Here is a 21,634-nt window from a genome sequence, read left to right as displayed (position 1 = left end):
TTAATCTGATGTTGATGTGGCACCAGGGTCAACACCCTTTTTTGCTTTTGTGGAGGTCTTGCAATTGTGAGTGTTTTTAGGATCATGCCGTGAGGAACGGAGACTTTTCAGTATTTTATTTTCAGTAAAGAGAAACACCTGCTAACATCAATTCCATTACTGAGCCAATTGGAGCACCTGTTTTTCAAGTAATATCCAAGCCCAGACATGCACAGCATCAGGGCTATAAAGAGACCAGAATCCAATTTGGTTCCATATCACCAGGCTCTATGAGATTAATGATGAGCACACCTGTAACAACAGTGAAAAAGTATCTCTGGAATGTTTAGTGTACTGAGCAGCACAAGTGACAGTGATGTGAAGTGAAATTGAGAAAATCATTCAGGGCCTCAGGCTATACTGAGAATGTAAGCTTGGGGCACAATACCAAATTATAATACAAAAACCGAACAGAAGATGCCTACTGTGTAATAATTGCAGTTTTCACCACACGTATTGTACCGACACAAATGCCTTTAATCTTAAAACTTTATTATTTTTGAAGTAGCATCAAAGGAGCTCATACTTGACAATAGTTGTCAGTCGGGGCTTTAAAAGATACAAGAATACCTACAGTCTCACGAGCAGTGTTTGTAGGTATGTGTGAGATTCCATGGCTTTAAATCTGTAGTGACACACAGTCATGTTCTATTTACAAGCAGATATCAACCTGTGGGACTGGTTTCTTAGAGCCTTTCTTTGGTTTTCTGTGCCAACAGCCCTCGTTGGTAAACCTTTTACATTCTGAAAATGACACATTTTGCTGCAATAATATGTCTGTTTCTCACAACACAAAAGGAAAACTAACTGCCCTATAAAAAAAAACATTTCTTATAGTACATTAAAAATCCCTATGAAGATCAGCAGTCATGATCTGTAAGTGAAGCAACATTTCCAGACCAATTCCCCACTGTGGTGACAGGCACCACTGATGTAGGAAACAAAGACATTCAGTTAAGATGCTGAAACAAGGGCTTAACTAAAGATGCCATGGCACCATTTGTAACATTTAAATTAATCTTCTGGGCTTGCACAATCTAGATTTCCTGCATTTCCCCCTTACTTAAATTGCTGAAGTAGTTTCTCACTTCTCCGTGTGGTTTGCTGTGTATTAGGGCTGCTGGCTTGTAGTGGCTGCAGCACATCTCCCAGGAGGGTGCTCTGCTTCAGTGCTGGATTAAGTGAGTCCCCTCATAATGAATACAATAAACATGCGCCTAACACCCTTAATGGGGGCAAAAACGACCTTGCCAGATGAAACAAACCTGCTAGTTTTCTAGGAAATGTGTTTCTAAGTGGAGTATTGTCATGATCATCTTTGTTTCCAAAGGAGTATATACTAAGAATCCATGCCCTTTTGGTGAGGGAAAGACCTGGTTGTAATGTACTTATGAAGTATTTATACCCTTCAGTCACTTGGAGTTCTAAAAGCAGCTTTCTGCTCTATTCCACCAGATATCCCTTTTCTACCATTTGCGTTCTAAGATCCAGTCTAATCAAACCACCGTAGCAGATAGGAGAAGCAGAGTATTGTTACCTTTTGTAAATGACTTTAAAGTGTTTAAAGTGGGAATGATCCCAACAAATGCGCAAATACAGGTATTCTGTTCTTGCATCTCTGCAGCAAATTCATTTCTACCTACTGGAAGGTAAAATGTAAATGTGTCCCATTTGAAGAAAGCTTTCATCACTCAGAGGACCCTGTGTCTTGTTGGCAATCTTTGTAAAAAAAAATTGTTGGTCATTTTTGTTCCCTTGGGTTGTTAATTTTATCTTCAACTTCAGTATGAATTTTGCTACTTTGGTCTCTTGTATTTCTGCTCCTGTTCCTGCTGTTTTTCCCCTCATTAATTGCCACTGTCTCCATCCACCTCCTAACCCAGTCTTGCTAGCAAATAAAAACGTGATATCGTTTATATCAAATAAATTATATTTATAATAAATAAAACCACCCACCTATTCTCGCTGTCAGCTCTTCTGTTTCCTTCATGGCTCCTACTGGGAATCACTTGGGAAGAGCACTATACAAATGCGGGCAATGAATAATAGCAAATGTGGTATATAACTGTCTTGATTCTAATCACCTTTGTCCCATCCATCTGTTATCAAAATGCCTGTGGTTCCTGGTAAGAGTTGCCGCAATCTGGAGCCTATTCTGGTGACACCTATGGTGCAAGGACTACTACCTAGACCAGATGCCAGTCCATCAAAAGACACACATACGCAAGAACACAAGAGCACTTCAGTGACACGTCCTCATCTAACCAGCATGTTTTTAGGAGGTGGGAGAAACTAGAACAACTAGAAACTCAGAACATGCAGACCCCCCCCCCACTCCCCCACTACCAGGGAACCAAACCCAGGACCAAAGAACAAGGAGCAGCAGTAATTGTCACTGTGCTGTCCAGTCACTTTTCTTATTTCTACTAATTGAGCTGTTACAAATATATACAAATGAGATGAATTACACAATAAATGGTATATTGAAAGGAGTAGCTGTGAAGACATGTAGTTGTGGTTTGTTTTTTTGGAGGTGTATTATTTGAATTGATGTAGAACAAAAATGTTCTGGGCCACTTAAACACATCCTGTTCTGTACAAACAGGAGATCAATTGTCCCTTAATGGGGATCCAGCTTCTATCTACATGGCATGAATGAGACATGTTGAGTTATTTATTACCCGCACCTTCACATCTGCCCTTATATTTTCATACTGCCCATACTTGCTTAGAATATCAAGTATTTTCGGGATGCTTAAGAAGTTCCACATGACCATTGATGGATGGGGTAAACATCGAGATGGATTTGTAGAATGCCCTCATGGCTTATTAACAAGAGAAATGGAGGGCGAGTGTTCCATCAGGCAGAGCAGCTCGTGGCAGCGCTGAGTGATAATATCCATTTGCGCTGAACGCTTCTTTCAGTCTGGAACAGTGAAAAACTTGTTCTGTTCCCCAAATGAATGCATGTATTTTCACAAACCTGTATTAAAACATATCAGACATCGTTGCCTGTGTCTTGCTGAATATCCCAGTAAAATCACTTCCCAGTGCAGATTCAGTACCAGAAAAGGGCTACTAACTCTGCTAGAAGTCTGAACACACACCATGTGAAATGCTGCTTTGTGAGAGCTATGCATTTCATGAACTATGCATCATTTCAAGGCAAAAAAGAGTTCTCCTCACACACAGGCCTTTTTATTATTGATGTGAAGTCACTACATCTACGTAGTCATTCTGTTTGAAGTGGTGTATTGTATCCGTTCCTGAGAATTAAAACCTGTAGTGTATAACTGAACTAGCTCAAGGTCCATTGTGGCCATGGAAGATATCATTCATTCCACAAGAGTCAAGCATTCCTCTAATCCTGATAAACTCACATCACATATTAAAATTTCAACATTGTGTGTGCAAAATGTTGGATTGCCATGAAAGAATTTCAGGTCGATTTAATTGCACTGTTTTATTTTTTGCTTGTTTGTGAGAACACTTTTTGTCCTTCAAACCATCCTTTCCTGATCGCACAAGCAGAGGGCTATAGGTGCCGCATGAATAAACGCTGGGTATGGTCTCATCTGATTGTACTGATAATGTTTCAGAGGCACTGAAAGAACTGCAGCCGGAGGCAGGATAAGCAAGTGGTTTATAAGGGATAAGTCATTGTTTGCTTACCCATGCTTTCAAATCCATTATCAACTGTGTGGCATATTCTCCGTTTGATTACAGAGACATTCTCCTTGTGAATACCCTGCAGACCTTACTGAATAAATTCGGTGTGCTTTTAAATTTAACTTGTGCTTGCTTTAGCTTCAGGAGCTTCTATGTTTTACCTATTAAGACATCATCAGCTCTCTCCTGTGTCTTATTCTCGCTCTGTCTCTTGTAAAAAAAAAAAAATGTGAGCAGTCATTATTAAATTTTAACATCCATGACAACTGCAATTTTACAATCCTGCTTTACTGTGACAGATTTTGATTATAATTTAAATAGCTTGTGGGTTGTGACATTCAGAAGCCAGTGTCTAGCATCACTAATCTGAGTTGTTAGACTGGTTTACTTCAGTTTCAGAGCACAAGATTAGTATTATTAAAGTAATAATTCCTTACATTTATATATCTCTTTTCTGGACACTCCACTCAAAGCGCTTTACAGGTAATGGGGACTCCCCTCCACCACCACCAATGTGCAGCATCCACCTGGATGATGCGACAGCAGCCATAGTGCGCCAGAACGCTCACCACACATCAGCTATCAGTGTGGAGAAGAGCAGAATGGTGAAGCAAATGTATACATGGGGATGATTAGGAGGCCATGAGTGGTAAAGGCCATGGGGAAATTTCGCCAGAACACTGGGTAACACCCCTACTCTTTTCAAGAAATGCCCAGGAATTTTTAATGATTGCAGACAAGAGGGGGGCCTCTCATCCGAAGGACGGCACGTTTTTACAGTATAGTGTCCCCGTCACTATACCGGGGCATTAGGACCCACACAGGCAGCAAGGTGAGCGCCCCCTGCTGGCCCCACTAACACCTCTTCCAGCAGCAACCTTAGTTTTTCCGAGGAGGTCTCTCATCCAGGTGCTGACCAGGCTCACACCTGCTGAACTTTAGTGGGTTGTAAGTTGTGAGTTGCAGGGCGATATGGCTGCTGGCAATAATCCATTTAGTTCTCACTGGTTTTGGTTATAATTTGTTGAGCACATCTGAACTCGGTCTTACTGGCTAGCTGAAGTCATTTAAGATTTATAGCTTGGTACGCACAATCCTAGAATGTCTAATAAAACTTGTGCGTCTGATTTATACTTCATGAGTAATAAAAGTAATGGAGGATCCTGTGATTCAGCTCTTACATCAGTTCAGGATAAAGTCATCCGCACAAAATAAATCCATTTCATTTGTTATAAAAATGCATTGTTTTTTTTTTAACATTGAACATTTATTTTTATGAATTCAGGTTCTCTAGTCGGATTTCTCCTGTCATTGCCTAAGGCCAGTGTGTGAATACTGAGAGACCAGGAGATAAAGCAACAACCTGTAGAGTACATGACTCACTGAGAGCTGCCTATTATAGAGAAAATGTGCTATAAAAAGTGCTCCTAAATCACACGTCAATTGATATCACTAGACAAAATCAAAGAGATCCTTATTAGACAGATTTGTTCCATATTTCTCTTGCTGCACAAGTCCAGGCTGCTAGGTATGCTTGCATCTCCTCTGTAATTTCACATGTTTTTTTGTACTTTGTTGTGGAAAAATGTTTTCTGCAGTCTGTCCAGCCAGGTCACTTAAATGTTGTAGTATTTAAAGCATGGTTAATTAAAAATACTGATTAGCACTATCTGTGTTTTAGTGCTGCTATTCATCTTCTCCATCTAAGTGATTTTGTTCTGAAAAAAATGTAGAACATGCTGATAGTCAGGGCATTTGCTATGAGGGCAGACTGTTAGAAGAAATCCTCAGAAGTGATGCCGTTGATGGAGCAGAACTGCAGTAAATTGAAATAAAATTAAAGTGTCCTCCAGCATTTAAAACATCTAAAAGGGTCCCAGTGACACTAAAGAGGTGGTTGAGAGACTTAACACCTGTGCTGACAGCACCTGTGCCGATTTAACATGTCTGACAGTTACAGAGCAAAAGTAACAGTGTTGCTGTGTCTAGACAGAATTTGAAGAGGAAGAAAGAATAAGGATGTGAAGTCAGAATGAGTATGAGGTCGGTTCTGTATTCCTGAATGCAGAGAGGCAGTAGAAGGATATCGGAAGAATCCTGTCAGGCAAAGGTTTACCTACTTTGTACTAACAGAAGTAGAAAAGAAAAAAACAGTTTATTGAGAATGCAAAAAATGGAAATCATATAGACCTGAAGAAGGTTCAACAGCTGAAACATCTTTTCTTCATTTTATTTACCACAGAATTAACCTCTGCTTCTCCTAACTTGTTCAGTCTTCAAGCCTGTATTACTTTCCTATTACTCTAATGTTCATTTCCCCTTTATTTTTTTAAGCATCCTTTTTTAACCTCAGTAGATACCACAGCTTTAAAAGTTTAGAAGATGGTTTATCAAAAATGTATATGCGTCATTGTATAAAAAGGAACACCTTTACATCTAGAGCATTTCAAAACACAGCTTCCACATTTTGAATCTTGCAGCTGCTCAGTTAAGGCTGTTGCAGTTACTGGATAAAATATATAATTTCTTCAGCAAGAGCTTGCATTTAAAAATTATAAAGGTATATTTTATAATTTAATGGCCAATTGTAGGTTTACAGTTTGTAATCGATGAAAATGTTAAACTGTTTAATGAAGATGTACAGTATCCTTGTACTGTATACAGTGTTTTGTGTTCAAACATCTCATGCTGTTTATAAGGTTAATTTCATCTGTGAAATAGAAGGGTGCAGTATCTTAAAGAAATATTTACAGTACTTGTCCAGAAAAGGGCAGTTAATAAAATATTTAAATAGCTTAAATAGTTTTTTTTAACATAGTAACTTGAAAAGCCCTACTCTGCAAAACACTCAGAGTCAAACTGTATCAGTATCAGAGGTATAGAAGTATGTATTAATGTCACCATGTAGGTGCACTCCAAACAACAGCTTCAAAAATCCATTGTACACCTCATATACTGTATGAACACATGGTGCCACTATGGAAATTATAGTTTAGTAATAGCCACCAAAGAATGGTATTTGAAGAATCAAATGCCTTTTAAAAGCAAACACCCATTCATTCCTTTCATTCCTTCATTCATTTCTCCAAGGTCTTGAAACCTTGTCTTCTCCACAAAATGCTTTATATATGCTTTTCCACATTCATTGCACTTTCATTTCTAAGATACAAGGTGAGCATGTTTACGATGTCTTGTCTTATTTTTTTCTTCCAAAATAACTGATCATTTCTTTCCCAATATGTGAGACTTGTCAACATTGATGGTAACACTTCACAATATCACGATGTGCTCACCATCTTTTTACATACACAGTGTCTGAAATCTGTGGTGGTTATAGGTTGAGACTTTAATTTTAAACTTCTTCAAGTAGATATCTCCCTTCCCCCTGCCTTCAAATGCTTTGACTTTTACAAAGGTTTTAAATATGTGATTCGCGATGACCGAGAAATAACTTTATTCGTGTAGGCAGATAACACTCGATATCTTGATAACACCAAGATATTGGTTATATCTTGATACCATCTTTGCAGCAGTACATTGTCTCAACAGGAGAATTTCCCATCCTTATAGTCGATCATGCCCTGCAATCATATCTGAATTTTTCAGAGGAATTAACAAAATGTTAACCACTAGAATTTTAACCCATTTGTACTCCAGAATGTGACTATGTTAAAGCACCTCACTGAGGGTTTAGTAATTTTTTAAGAATGACCTCACTCCTGAAATTAACCCTCAGTCTTTAAAGAGAGTTGTTAAATGTCTTATTTTTTTAACAATTTTGAAATAATATTTCAGAAAAATAACAAAAATGTAACTTCCAGGAGAGTGCAGTGGGTTGTCAAATTGCTTTGAAAAGTTAATTTAAAATCAGCACTGCTAGTGCAGAATTCATGATATACCTTATACCTTAATGGGTTGCTAGCATTACAATTAAAGCAAAATGAACATTTAGCTTCTATTAAGGTGATCAAAGATAATAATGTTCTGGTTCAGGACTTCTGTTCACATCTCAGTGCTTCCAAAGCTTGTACAGACTTGTTAAAGATTAAAGAATTTTTAAACCCACTGAAATTGACTCAGCTTAGTCTTTTAGATGATCCTGTAGCTCTGAGGGAATTGAAGATAATTGATTATTTCCTGTAAAAGAGAAATTTGATATATTTTAATTGGAGGTTAGTTGTTTTCAAATAAACCCATTTTGCTTCTTAATAAATTAAGTTTCCATTGGAATGCTGTAACTAGAGACCATTATTGTTGTTGAATTCAGACATAAAACTACTGTACATTTATTTACTGTTTCTACCATTTAATATACCAATGCCAGATTGGCCTTTTGAGGGGTCAAATTACTGATAACATACAGTGGCACATTCTAGACCAAACCCATCATCAGCTAGCTTCTTGCACACTCCATTCAGGTGCAGAAAAGGCATTTGATCAATTATAATTTATCTACTTTGTTCCTCATTGGCTGCTCTAGATCACCTCACTTTCAGGCATTCATTTAATATGACTTGTCTTCTATACAATATCCCTGAAGTTTGTGCTCAAGATGTTGCCTTAGTTTACACTCAATTGCTCACATTCATAGATCTAAATATCACTTTATGCTGATAATGTTTTCCTATTTCTACAAGATGCTTCTAGAATTGAAAGAAGTACAGCTAAATTGCATTGTACTCCTACAGAAACTTTACTCAATTTTCTGGAGTTTAAATAAATTAATCTAAATCAGTCCTTAGGCATTTGAATTTTACCTCCAGGATAAACATCTTTCCAGTTAATGTTCTTATTAATCAAGGTTTGGCTATTTGGGTAGTAAATATCTCCCCAAATTTCCCTATCAACTGTAAAAAGAATATGTTGAACAAAATCAAAGCATATTTTTCTATATTGTCTTTTTATAAGTTACATTATATGGTAAGAATTTTGTTTATCCCTGTTTCTCTCAAGCCACAAACTAATTTGAACTAGTTTTATTTGGAAAAGTAGGCATTCAGAAATTCGGCTGACAACTATACAGCAAAATAATAATCTCACAGTGGTCTGGCTGTACCTAATTTTAAATCTTACCACTGGGCTTTTCAGTTGAGCGCATTAGAGACATGGTTGGATTCCAGTGCATCAGCCTTATGGCAAACAATTGAGGAGACATTAATTAAACCAATTTAAATCCAGGATCTTAGTGGTTCTGCCCCTAAAGGGAGGGTAGGCTCTCATCAAATGGGGCCTAATCATTTTAAATTCATTGGACATTTGGAGGAAAGTTAAAAGGGTTCTTAATATTATCCCTTACCTTCACTGATCTGGAGTGTTTTCAGTGTATTGACTGGTTCTCTGTCCTATCTTGATTTACAAGAGATGTCTGTCTGCTTAGTGATACTTTATGACCATTCCAGTGTTTGAAAGAAATGTACTCACTGCCTCAGAGAGGTGGAGTTGGGGACTATTTTTCTTCTTAAAAAAATAGATCAATTTTAAATTGTTACACAAAATATAGTGAGACTATAATAATTTTAATGATAGTTGTGCCCAGTTCTTGCTCTAAATCATGTATTCAGGACAGGATTGGTACCTCTCTATTTTTTTGGGATTGTCCTGTGTTAGAGCTCTCGTGTGTGTATGTAACTGGTGTGCTGTATCAATAATTCCCAAACTACATGTCCACTAGAACAATTCCCAGGCTGCTGTTAATCTCCAGACAAGGTGTGTTGTGCTGGCAGGCCTTACTTCTGCAAGAATAGGAGTTTTGGAAAAGTAGAGTTACCCTTAAAAAGTTACCTTTAAAAAACACTTAGCTGGATTCATTTACAGATGTTGTTTTTGAATGAAGAATTGGAGTTAATTACATTGTGCTAATTCAGAGTGCATAAAATCTTGGTCAGGTACATTCTTTATTTTATCCAATTTTTTGTGCTTTTTTGGTCTTTTGTTTCTCTATTCTTTCTGCTACATTTGTTTTTTTATTTTATGTACAATTTTGGCTGCAGATTGTTTTGAACATTTTTTTAAAAATGTACAAGAAACAGTCATATTTTAACCATTGCCTTGTAAATGTTATTTGTTAAAGCTGTGTGAGCTCTAATTCAAAATGATCCATTCAAAGCCCCTGAAAATAAAGTACATCTGTGGATGTTGAGTGAAACCTAGAAGTTTACAGGTAGTTAAGCTCTTGAGTGTATTATATTTCTTACAAAAATGCTTAAAGTCATAAAGCATAAAATCAAACTAATAACACTTATTTCACGAAAATGTGTATTATATAGGGTTAAAAAATTAGAATTAAAAAGGAAGGTTTATCACCTGATATTCTAGCTGTTAATGTATAATATTTAAAACCCCTTTAGAAGACGAAAAGTACTGTGCAATTGATGTTTTGTAAGAGTAGAGATGTTTAGAAACTTAATTTGGAATTAAGCAAAATCAAGCTCTGGATACATCACTTGCTGGTAAAGCTATGAGAAATGCTCATTTTGGTTGAGTAGCCAATAACAGACTTCAATGTTTCTGTATGTCATACAGTAGTTACATGGTGGAGCAGACCATGCTTAAACACCTCCTTCATAACTGATATTCCAGTACAAAAACTCAGTGCCAGGGTGCTGTTTAGCTGTGTCAGTCAGGAGGTAGCATTATTTAGTTTATGTTGAAGAGCTGCAGAATCTTCAGATGAGAGGGGATGGGATAATCAGTATCAAGCAGATGTGAAGATGTTTAGAAAGAAGGCTGGGCTATTTGATTTATGTTTTTGGCTGTTTAAAACAAAATGGCAAAACAAAGTGACAAAATGGGTCTTTTAAGAATTTAAGTACAAGTAATAGTCAAAAGGTGAATCCAACTTTGTATGTGGGTGTTTTTAATAAAAATCTTCGGTATCATAGTTTCATTAAATCTATGTAGACTGTAGCGTTAAAGGAGTATCTCTTTAGATTGAAATTACCTGATAAATTGGGTCATAAATGTGTAACCACTTAATGCAACAGTATCTCTTTGTTCCCCTCTTAAAAATGATTTGTTTTGTAAGATACTTTTTGAATCACATCTAAATTTATTCCATGCTCTAATGATCTCATAGGCATATGCACTTGTTCGTCCGCTTGCAGTGCGGAATACACTAGATTTTCTTGTGCCTCCAGTGTGTGTTAGGCAGTCATCCTGCTGACAGTGCTAATAGTAGGAGATTTAAATCCAGGCCTCAGTGATTTATTTATTAATAATACTAAACTGACTAAACTGAATTACTGATTGAGCATACAGCAGGGGCATCTTTTTAAAAGGCCTTGAGGCAGTATTTACTTTACATTGCATTAACTGATACATGTCTCTAATGTGGAAATGATGCATAACATATGGGGAAAAGCAGTCAAGGCTGGTGGGAGAGACTTTGATTATACTGTATGTGGATGTTATTTGTTAATTAGTATACTTAATTTATTTAGAGTAACCAAACAATAATGATACTTTACAATAGACAGCACTCAAACAGTATCTGTTTTACTGTCAATAGTTCAGTAGTAATCGTTTCCTACTGTTAAAGGTTATGCTCACAGGATGTGCTTAGTACTGCTCAGCATTACGTACAAGCTTAAAGTAGGGAACGGGCACTCTTCTCCTCATCTTCATGTCTTGTAAAAAAACAGCATCCTAGTAAGTTGATCTGATAAGTGTTCAACAGTGGCTATGGGGTCTACACAGAACTTTAGAAACAAGTGCTTTGTGTCCTTTGGATTGGTATACTAAGTTTTTCTTTGAGAACGATTGCCCTTTTGTTTCTTCTTGGAATATGGGGGGAAAAGGTTTCCTAAACAGAAAATTAGATACATTCTGGAATGTTCTTATTCTGAAGTGTTACCTCTTTGAAAAGGGGGACTTGGACATTTGCCCAGTATAGCACGAGTAATACTTGTTGTTCCTGAAAAGAAAATAAAGATATTTGCTCTCACTTTCTATCTCCTCTTTTTTTCCCCCTCTCTGTGTTCAGGGCGTGTTGGGCAGGCTGTAGCGCTGAGAGCCAAAGCATTTGGATTTAGTGTGATTTTCTATGACCCCTACCTCTCTGATGGGATTGAGAGGGCACTGGGACTCCAGAGAGTGAATACTTTACAGGATCTGCTGTTTCACAGTGACTGCGTGACACTGCACTGCAGCCTGAATGAGCACAACCACCACCTAATTAACGACTTCACCATCAAACAGGTAGAGCCATCACACTCAATAAACAAGCCTGTTTTTTTATCATTTCTCTGTCTTTGTCCAGTTTAGTGTCAGAAGATGTATCTTTATGTGCACTTCAAAATAAACAGTGAAGGGTTTATTCCATGCTGTAAAATAAAAAAACAAAAGAACATTTAATCTGTGGAGAATTCTGTTTTTTTCTGTTTTCCTTTTACGTTTCAGAGTGGAATTAAACTCTGCTTGTTTCTTAATAGAGTTTATGCCTGTTTGTGTTTAAACGCAATAATGCCATCTCATTATCGGTATAAAATAGTACTGCAAGTCATTTATACAATTTAATAAAAAGGGAAGTCTTAGCATGACTTCATTGGCATTATCATGTGCTGCCCTCTTGTGTTCATTTGCAGTCCATATAAAACCTTATGAAGTTCCAAAAAGGACATGGAGGATTTTGAGTAACAAGCTATCACTGTAGTAAACTCCTTCTTCCTGAATAAAGTGTGATCATTACGTGATTAACACTTCAAATATGAAATAAAAATCAAATCAAAAGACAAAAGGGCAGTTGCAACAATTGTCTAATATAGTAACTACATATGATGCTGTGTGTGTGGTGCTTTGCACTTTTGGCCTAGTATGCTGAGTTTTGGGTATTTGTACTTAGAAGGAGTACAGTAGGTGTTGTGTGGCACAGTGTTTTTTACCGTTTTGTCTTTTGTGCAGATGCGACAGGGTGCATTCCTGGTGAACACAGCTCGAGGAGGCCTGGTCGATGAGAAGGCTCTTGCTCAAGCTCTGAAAGAAGGAAGGATACGAGGGGCAGCACTGGATGTTCACGAAACAGAGCCCTTCAGGTGATCTTTCACATCTAGTGTCGTAATCATCATAACAGCCGTTAACTTCCAGTGTCCTTTACAGCTTTAGATTAAGGGGAGTCCCAGGCCTGCAAACCCTGGCTTCTTCGTATTTTGATCTCCCCTCTCATCTTCATCTGAACACCTAGAAGTTGCTTGTCTACCCCCTCATGCCTGATCATTTTCTAGCATGCTTTTGAAGCTTAAGCGCGTAAGTACTGTGGGTTTGCTATAGGTCTTTCCTGGGTGGACCACACTTTCCTGGTTGCTGAAACACATCACATTACCTTAAAATGTAAAAACAAAGTTGTTAAAAATGTGTGCATGTAGCAGGAAGACGCATGTAAAACAGGCTGGCCTATAGTGAGAGTGCGTAGGATGTATTTTGAGACGTTTCAGCAAGAATTAACAGGAAAGAGCTTTTTCGGCACTGAGCCCTTTTCTAAGAGAACAACTAAAAAAAACTGCAATTGAAAGTTAATCCATTGAATCGTTGAAATATCCGGGAGAAAAATGTGTGGTGGTTACCATTTCCATGTTAATCATTCAGCTCATGAGAGCAAGTGGAGGCAAGTCTCTGAGCTAATTTTGTTTGCTTCAACGCTTTGCTTTTTTCTCATCTTCACTTGTTTTTAGCACCATGATGTGTTCAGAGAGCTGCAATTAAAAGTAGTAAAAATGTCGATTTACATTGGATGTTACAATTTCAATTTGAATGCATGTGGAGGCCAGCAAGCGTCCAGTTGATTTTGGCGGCAGTTATTCTAAAATGCACTATGGTATGTCAGGTATCAGTGTTAGAGCTTTTCCCATTAACACAGGAATACCCTCACGTAACAATTAATAGGATAAAAATGATGCCGTCGGCAACACCATGTTATAGTGGCATCATGAGCACCGCTTAGTAAAGTGTGCCTCTCCTCTGCAGAGCAACTGCTCTTATGAAAGACCTTGCATTGTATGAGAAGTGCACATACAGTAGTCCTCTGCTTCTTAGTGATAGAAAGTATTGAGTGTGTGCAGTCCCGTCAAATTTCTTTTTTCCCTTCAGTTTCAGCCAAGGCCCTCTGAAAGATGCCCCAAACCTGATCTGTACTCCCCATGCTGCCTGGTACAGTGAACAGGCCTCCATAGAAATGAGAGAAGAGGCAGCCAGGGAGATTCGCAGGGCTGTTACAGGTGAGTTGAAGGTCTTGTTAATACTGGTGATACTTGCTCAACTGCCTCTCTCGGCTAGTGTTTTCTACACTGGGAGGTAGAAGTAATTCTGGGTTAAGTTAAACCTACAGTTTCTTTGCATGAAACTCTTGATCACATTAAGCCAACCAGACATACTGTATCACACGTTGCTCCAAACTTAAAGAAAAAGAGATTTAAGAGAAGGAAACAATAATTGTGGACTTGCTTCTGCATTTCAGACTTTATAATATCACATTTTCTGGTACTTGAGAACTGTATTTAAGTTTACTTTGGGATCTTATCACCAGTGTTTGCATTACACAAAAGCTTATACTAGTATAGTCAATGTGACAGGTTTAAATAATTACAACAATAACAAATAATGGCGGTATACATAAATATGTGCAGAAAAATCATTCAAGTGTGGTATCTAATGGATATTAAAATGTTCTGTTCTTTTCTGCAAGTTATTGAAATGTGTGCAGGAATGTGAAACAGCAGAATAACAAAACTACTTAAGAGTCTGTAATGCAGGAGGACATTTCTTTTTCCACACCAGAACACCATGGAAAGTAACATTTAGATGAAATTAAAAAAACATAAAATACTCTTCTGAAAGAACCAGTCAGCAGTGTTGCAGATTGAATTACAGCAGACTGCTGGTGCGAGACATATTCCTGGCAAGGATAGGAAGAAGCTGCACTGCCCAAACTGAGGTTTTGGTAGAAGGGTGTGCTCTTCAGTTTATTTGTAGTTCTGCAATGATTTGTAGCACTGCGATGGAGTATGTTTTTTTTCCTGTTTGCAGTTATGCAGTTTTATAAGAAAGCTATAATGTGGCATGTATTTTTCTGGTGATGCGATCCCATCAGATGTTTCTTTCAGTACCTGCTTATCCAATTTGCGAAACGTCAAACTTGGCTCATGTCAAAATTGCGAGCAGTAATGTCTCGTTAGCTTCTATTACCGGGTTAATTACGCACTTTTCAAAACTAATATTGAGGGACGGAACAGGACTCTTTCTTGCTACATATTGAAATTCTGGGTGTTGTTGACCAAATCAAAGTCTTATTCCTTCTCCCAAATCAGGTCGCATTCCAGACAGCCTGAAGAATTGTGTCAATAAAGACTATCTGACTCAGGCCACACACTGGGCCAGCATGGACCCTACAGTTGTACACCCAGAGCTCAATGGCGCATACAGGTAAAGCTCCTCTGCTTGGCCATGTGCCTTCTGTTCCAGATTCTTTTAGGTTTTCATTTAAAGCGAATGGGTGCATCCGTGACACAAATCTAAAACCTGGTCATGCAGCACTGCAGTAGCAGATCCCCTGGTGTCCAGACTAGCTCGCAACCACTTTATTACTACATAGAAAGTGCTGTTTAGCATTTAGCCCTGCATCTGCTTTCTCTTATCTATATTTTAGTGCTTTACTCAAAGGCTGAGATTAACACACAACTGGTGATGGGGAGTATAATTGCAAAGACAGCTGTGCTTAGGCTGCACAGATCCACACTCTCAAAAATGTAATACGCACCAGTCTATTAAATCTTGCTGAAGTAGAAGGTAATGCTCCGTTAGGACTTACACTGCATGATGTGTATTTTTTTTTTAAAAAGTCTGTATTTTATGAGCATCCTGTATCAATATCATATGACAGGATCACTTCACCATACAAAGTACACAGTTTACATATGACCTTGAAACATATAAAGCACGATTGCTTACTTCACGATGCTTTAATCAGAAAAACTGCATTGTTTTGATATGAAATACATCAAAAGCCACTTCACTTTCCTGTTCTTAAGTGAATGAACCCTCCTCAGGCAGGGGATAAGTACACATGGTGTGAAGAGGCCATTTGATATGTAGTTTATTGCATCTTAAGGCAACGCTTCACTGCTGTCCTGAGGTTTGAGATAACATCAGCAACTGACAGCAAAATATATCAGATCTTCTGTTTCTACGTCAGAAACCCTAGATTTCATTATCAGATTGCATTTCAAGGTGCAAGTGAGGCTTTGACATATAACAGCAGTATCACTCCGATAACCACAGGAAATTCAAATACGTAGTTTTAGCATTATAATCATCCTTGTGCTTGAAAAGAGTAGGTTATAACCATGCTTTTTGTTACTCATTTCATCCAAGGCAAATCTGCTCTGATTTTGTTTATGCTTGCATTATGATTCGCCAGGCTTGATAAATCACGTGACAAACTGCAAAGACATATCCCAGTTGAACAGGGAACGGTATCAGTGTTGAACTACTATTCTTAACAGTAAAAAGGCCTGGTGTGATGTTGATGTGCTTCCCCTGTGTGCTTCCTGGCAGTTTGGTCTTTGACATGTTTTCAAAAAAAGTAAAGCAAACTGAAGGAAAAAGGCAGGTAGGCAGACAAGCAAGAATAAACAGCAGAGAATCCATAAGGAATGCAGTGTGTCAGAAGAGCTGACATATAATCTAGTCCATTGAATATGTAATAGGCAGTGTTGTCATCAGTTAACAGTTTTGGATTTCTATTTACTTTAAAGCATGCTCATATTATTTAATGCAAAAAGTGATCTTTTGTGTGCTGAATTATTTTGTAACTGTGCTGTCTTATACTGATAAAGATATATATTGTACATTTTCACAAATTGTGTTTATATAAAATACATTTTGTCAGGTGGGACAGAGATGTAAATTGTTCATATTCTGTTAATAATATTCTATTCCAGAAGGTTGTAATTGTATTTTACTAGCCATTATTTTTGGAATTATACTTATATATTTATAAATTCAGTGTTGTATATTGACTACCTTAAACCATTTTATTTTACAATTTTCCATGCTGTAATCCAGCTGGTGCAATGAGCAATTACATTCCTTATTCCATGTCAATGAGAAACTAATTTTAGTGAGAGGAGAAAATTTCTCAACTGAATTTTGCTGAATGCATTTTTATTTTTCTATGCATTTTTTATATCCTTGGGATTTTAAACCTGTGAAGCACGCAATAGCATTCATTACCCAATTAGGCATGCTCAATAGCTTCACACTGTAGCTGAGACACAACAGAAAATGAGAGCCTTGTGCATTTTGTAGTATTTGAAGATGTTAGCAGGATAACTAAAGCACTGCCAGACACATATCCACTGTGGATATTGCAAGAAAGTACATTCGAAGATAATTGTTATATGTGCTGTCAGCAAGAGCTCATCTGTAGGTTGAGATTCATACAGGATTCAAAGGAATAACGATATCTGCATCACGAATATGAAAGCATAGGAGTGGGAGAAATCATACACTAAGAAAAGTGTTTTATGCTATGGAAAATCACTATATATCCATTTAATTGAAGCTGAGAATGCACTGAAACAATGACTTCGTTCTGCATTCCACTATATAAAGCTGGCTGCCTGGATTTCTGACTTTCACTCCCCAGTATCCTTGGTAACCCATTGGCTTTTTTTCTGGAATATCAGAATGAATTGCTTTCAGCTGTGTAAATAAGAATCTATGTAAACTCAGATCAGAACTGTTAATAATACCTGTAAGCTGTGGCAAGGGAAAATTTTAAATATTGTTATTTCCATTTGATTCCTTAGTCACATTCAAGCTGTGGTACAAAACTTAAGGATGAGCGACCATGCTGGGATTTAATCCATGCTCATCAGAAATGTGTGTGTTTCAGTCCAAATACAGAAAGGTAAAAAACAAACAAAACTAATAGCTTGAATTACAAAAATGAGGAATTTGTTTTCACTGATTTTCATAGTACACGTATGGGTCCCATGTTTGAAATAAAAAATGCTTGCAATGTAAGACACTATAGTTGGAGAAAAAAAGCAGTTAAATCCTCTGTAAAGATGTGCAAAAATTGATATAATAAATTATATCCATAAAATGTCTATTGCATATAGTCCCATCCTAGTAGCTAGATTAAACTACATTTGTTTTACATTTTCACTATTGAACAGACAATTGCTACCAAGAGGTCAATCATAAAACTTTTATTGCATTTTATTTTCCTTTCACTAGATTTTTTAAATAAAAACATGTTTCAGCAGTAACTGCCTTTAACAGCATTTTGCATGGAGATCTCTTTTTAATGCTTCATATAAAACAAGCTGGAAATATTCTTCCAGTGGACTGCATACACATTCAACACATGTGAACAATTTACTGCCAGGCAGCTGGCAGCTTCTTTTGAGCCATTTAAAAAGATAGGAGACGTACTTAAGTCCACCTATTCATTTCTAAAATATACAAAAGTAGACATTAGAAAATTCTGTGTTTGTGTTTTTAAATGTTTGTGCTCTATAGAATAGATGTATACACAGAAACATGTTTGTGTTCTGCATATGAAACTGGATAAAAGTTTGCAAAACATACAAATAAAGAGAAAATATTTTTTTAATTCTTTGTTTGGGGGTAGGCACTGTGCACTATGTACTAAAAATGTACAGAGTGCCCATAAGGGTAAATTTTGCCCTCAGAAGACCGCTACACTGGGACATGTCAAATGCAAAAGCATAATAGAATTCCCTTGATATTTCCATATAAATGATCTTACATTGATTTTAAATTGCAAAAACAGGGGCAAAGGGCTGATTTTTTCCAAGTAGCAAGTTGGGTCACTTTTTAAATTTTTCAAAATGTGAAAAAAAATCTTTGGACAGAACAGTTTTCCCATCAGACTGTAGGTACAAGTCTTTTCTTCAGTATTGATAATGAATTGGAAAATTGCACTTAATAAACCAATAGTATATATACCATTTCTTACTTGTGTTGCTACTACTAATATGTTGTGCAGTACAATGTGTAAGTCACTGGTGCTACTTTTTTTCTCTAATTACATATAGGCCCTAGTACATAACTACTTTTTAGTACTTTCTATTTTTAGACAAAGACATATCAAAGTTAATTCCTGGAATGGACAGTCTGGAAATAATTTTAATATGGCACTATGCAGTGTCCTGCTATAATACTGTCTTCTACATACTGATATGCAGAGTAATTGGCTGCATACTTTTAATGTTTGTTTTTGGAAAAAAGGATCTGTAATCCGATTCTTATTTTCTATACGTAAATATTTTGTTGTTAGCTATTTTATTGTGAACTCTTGATGGCTATTTTTCCATGCCAAGTGTGTAAAATTATAACATTTTCTCATTATTTGCAAATTGTTTGCAAACGTGTCCAAAGGAACATTCAGGCCACAAGAATGTGTTTTGAAGCCCTTTTTTATACTGAGCTAGTTTCAAACAATAGCACTCTAATCGCAAGGCATATGCTTAAAAAGGAATTTGTTAGTCATAACAGGCTAGCGACAGATGAACATATTTCCAAGAGATAACTTTGATGATCTCCCTGGTGTCGAGGAGTTCTGACCTGATGTGTTATTTTCTGTTTTCTATTTTCCTTCTTCCCCTCCCTCCCTCCCTTGGACACAGGTACCCTCCTGGTGTTGTGAGTTTGGCCCCTGGGGGCCTCCCTTCAGCCGTTGAAGGAATCGTTCCTAGTGCGATGCCTTTATCACACGGCCTGCCCACCGTAGCCCACCCTCCCCACGCCCCCTCCCCTGGCCAGACAGGCAAGCCGGAAGCCGACAGAGAGCAGCACCCCAGTGACCAATTGTAGCCCCGTGAAGCCTCCCTGTTCTGTCACAGAGCACTCCCCTCATTGCAGAGAAGCGGGAAATACCTGGGTTACAGGCAGCAGCGACGAAACCATGAACTAATGGGAGTCGAGATTTTAGAAACTGGTCCAACGATATTATGGCGAAGTTTATCTTTTAAACTTTTTTTTTTTGTGCGGGAGAAGAAAAGATTTGGATTTGGAATTGAAATGAAAGGAAAAAAAAATCCTCCGTATAAATTGTAGTTTGTCCCTGTCCAGTGGACTGATTTAACTGTTTCTGTGTCCTATGGGTTCCTTGTTAAGCAAGAGTAGTTAATTATATCATGAATGTAATCTGTCTGTGTACAGTTTTTAGAACATTAAAAGGGTTTGTTTGCTTAGCGGTCAAACAGAAAAAAACCACAAAAAGGTAGGCGTTCAACCACCTGATTTTAAAGACAACAATAACAACAAATCTTTGTTTTTATATGTTTCAACGCCCAAAAAGAGGCAGTTTTGCAAACTTTCTCAGGAAATTAAATTTTTTCCCTCGTCTTTTCCTTTATATGCCACACAGTGCATTGTTTTTGTACCTGCTTGTCTTATTTTTTTAGAATAATTTAGAAACAAACAAAAAATCACTTTTGTTTATGTTTTAGTTTCTGTTTTGGTGGGGACATGGGTTCCCTAAGTTTTAACTTCTGGATTAAGCTGTTAAAGACAAAATAATTTTGGGGAAAAAAATGATGTCTCGTACGAATCTGGCACTATGCTTGTATCACCTGTTTAAGTGTGCTCCATCGGTGGTAATGCGTCCAAGAAACAGCACTAGACTACTGAAAGGTAGCAGCATTTCATTGCCTACATCGGTTCCCTCCTGGTAAAGTGGTAGGCTAGCAATATTTTTTGGTCAAGAAAGACAAAACAAAAACATGTTTGTGACTGTATCCATTTGTATGAATTATTTTAAAACAAATAAAAATCTCAGTTAAAGGTCCAAGTTGTGACTTTGTGTGTTGAGACTGCATTTAAAGATCCCTCAGTCCTCATCCAGTAAATTAGAGTACGTAGCTACTCCAAAATGTACACCTTTGATTGCTTAATTGTTTTGTGATACTTTCAAGTGTAAAGGAAGAGTAGCTGTAAAAATATTCAGCTAGCCAGTTGCAGATGGCATGATCTACTTACAGTGGAGGTAAAGAGCAGGGTCCACTCTTTAATGCTTCTTGTGATCAGCACCTGTGATTTCAGATCAGTGACCTGGCCTTTTACACATCCAAACAGATACTAAACCTTTGGGTCTGAAGCTAAAGCTGAAAAGTCAAACAGCAAATTATTCTTAAGGAAACTCCTCAAAATTCATTGATTGATTATAGTAATATATTGGTAAGAGTAGCTGCATACAAATTGTCTCAGCCTAGTAGTGCAATATTTAAACCAAAGGTTTAAATTAATTAAATTAATGTTAGGTTTTAGGTTTAGTGTATCAGGCTGTAGTTTTTTCTTATGATGATGCACACAAAAGAGTAATGAGGCATGTTGAAATTATGACAAAAGTGGACAGATGGAGAGCGAAACGCTAGCAAATTGTAGTAAATGGCAAAAATAATGCAGAAACTGCAAATTTAAAATGATACAATTTTATTAGGGTGACACTGTTGCAGTCATTCTGACTAATATGGGTAATCGGCATTGGAATTGGATGACTCACATTTACAGTGTTGCAGGTTATTCCAGCCTGTTTCTAGATCCTCCATGTGGAAACAATTTCCAGTGGCTGGAATAAGCTCGGCAGCGGTACCTGGTTTTGCATTTGCTATGTGGAGCACCCAGTCATTTGCTTCTGTGGTTGATTCTGATCAACTCCACTGTCTCCATCTACAAACATCTCCAACAGCTGGAAGAAGTCCTCCAATGTCAAGGCTATACTTTGTGTCAAGCACCTACAGATTGATGGTCACTTTCTGACCCATGGTGAGCTAGTTTCACCATGAATGTGTTGAACAGTTCCTTGCATCAAAACACAAATTTAAGGTTATTTGACACAGATATATTTCTGCATAGAGTGCATTAGTTACATCACCCTAATGAAGCTTTTTCTTGGCTTCAAAGT

The 21,634-nt window shown here is 37.3% G+C and overlaps 1 protein-coding gene across 5 annotated transcripts in view; it reads left to right on the top strand.

Annotated features, from left to right (window-relative positions):
* ctbp1 (C-terminal binding protein 1) overlaps window positions 1-20,518 on the top strand; it is a 215,328-nt gene extending 194,810 nt beyond the window's left edge. For 3 of the 5 annotated variants that reach the window (XM_088932228.1, XM_088932379.1, XM_088932316.1), the window contains 5 exons: window positions 11,690-11,904; window positions 12,607-12,737; window positions 13,789-13,916; window positions 15,006-15,120; window positions 19,356-20,518. In XM_088932228.1, the coding sequence (XP_088788354.1) occupies window positions 11,690-11,904; window positions 12,607-12,737; window positions 13,789-13,916; window positions 15,006-15,120; window positions 19,356-19,542 (776 nt within the window). In that variant the 3' untranslated portion in view covers window positions 19,543-20,518. Of the gene's footprint in view, window positions 1-11,689; window positions 11,905-12,606; window positions 12,738-13,788; window positions 13,917-15,005; window positions 15,121-17,507; window positions 17,609-19,355 lie in introns of all 5 variants that reach the window. The other 2 variants (XM_088932471.1, XM_088932551.1) reach the window with 1 other exon arrangement.
* The last annotated feature ends 1,116 nt before the right edge of the window (window positions 20,519-21,634 follow it).

The sequence above is a fragment of the Atractosteus spatula genome, chromosome 1 (genome assembly GCF_055471065.1).
Source record: "Atractosteus spatula isolate fAtrSpa1 chromosome 1, fAtrSpa1.hap1, whole genome shotgun sequence".
In the NCBI taxonomy this organism is placed as follows: Eukaryota; Metazoa; Chordata; class Actinopteri; order Semionotiformes; family Lepisosteidae; genus Atractosteus; species Atractosteus spatula.
The sequence above is the reverse complement of the archived record's forward strand: the minus strand, read 5'-3'. Positions and strand labels throughout refer to the sequence as shown.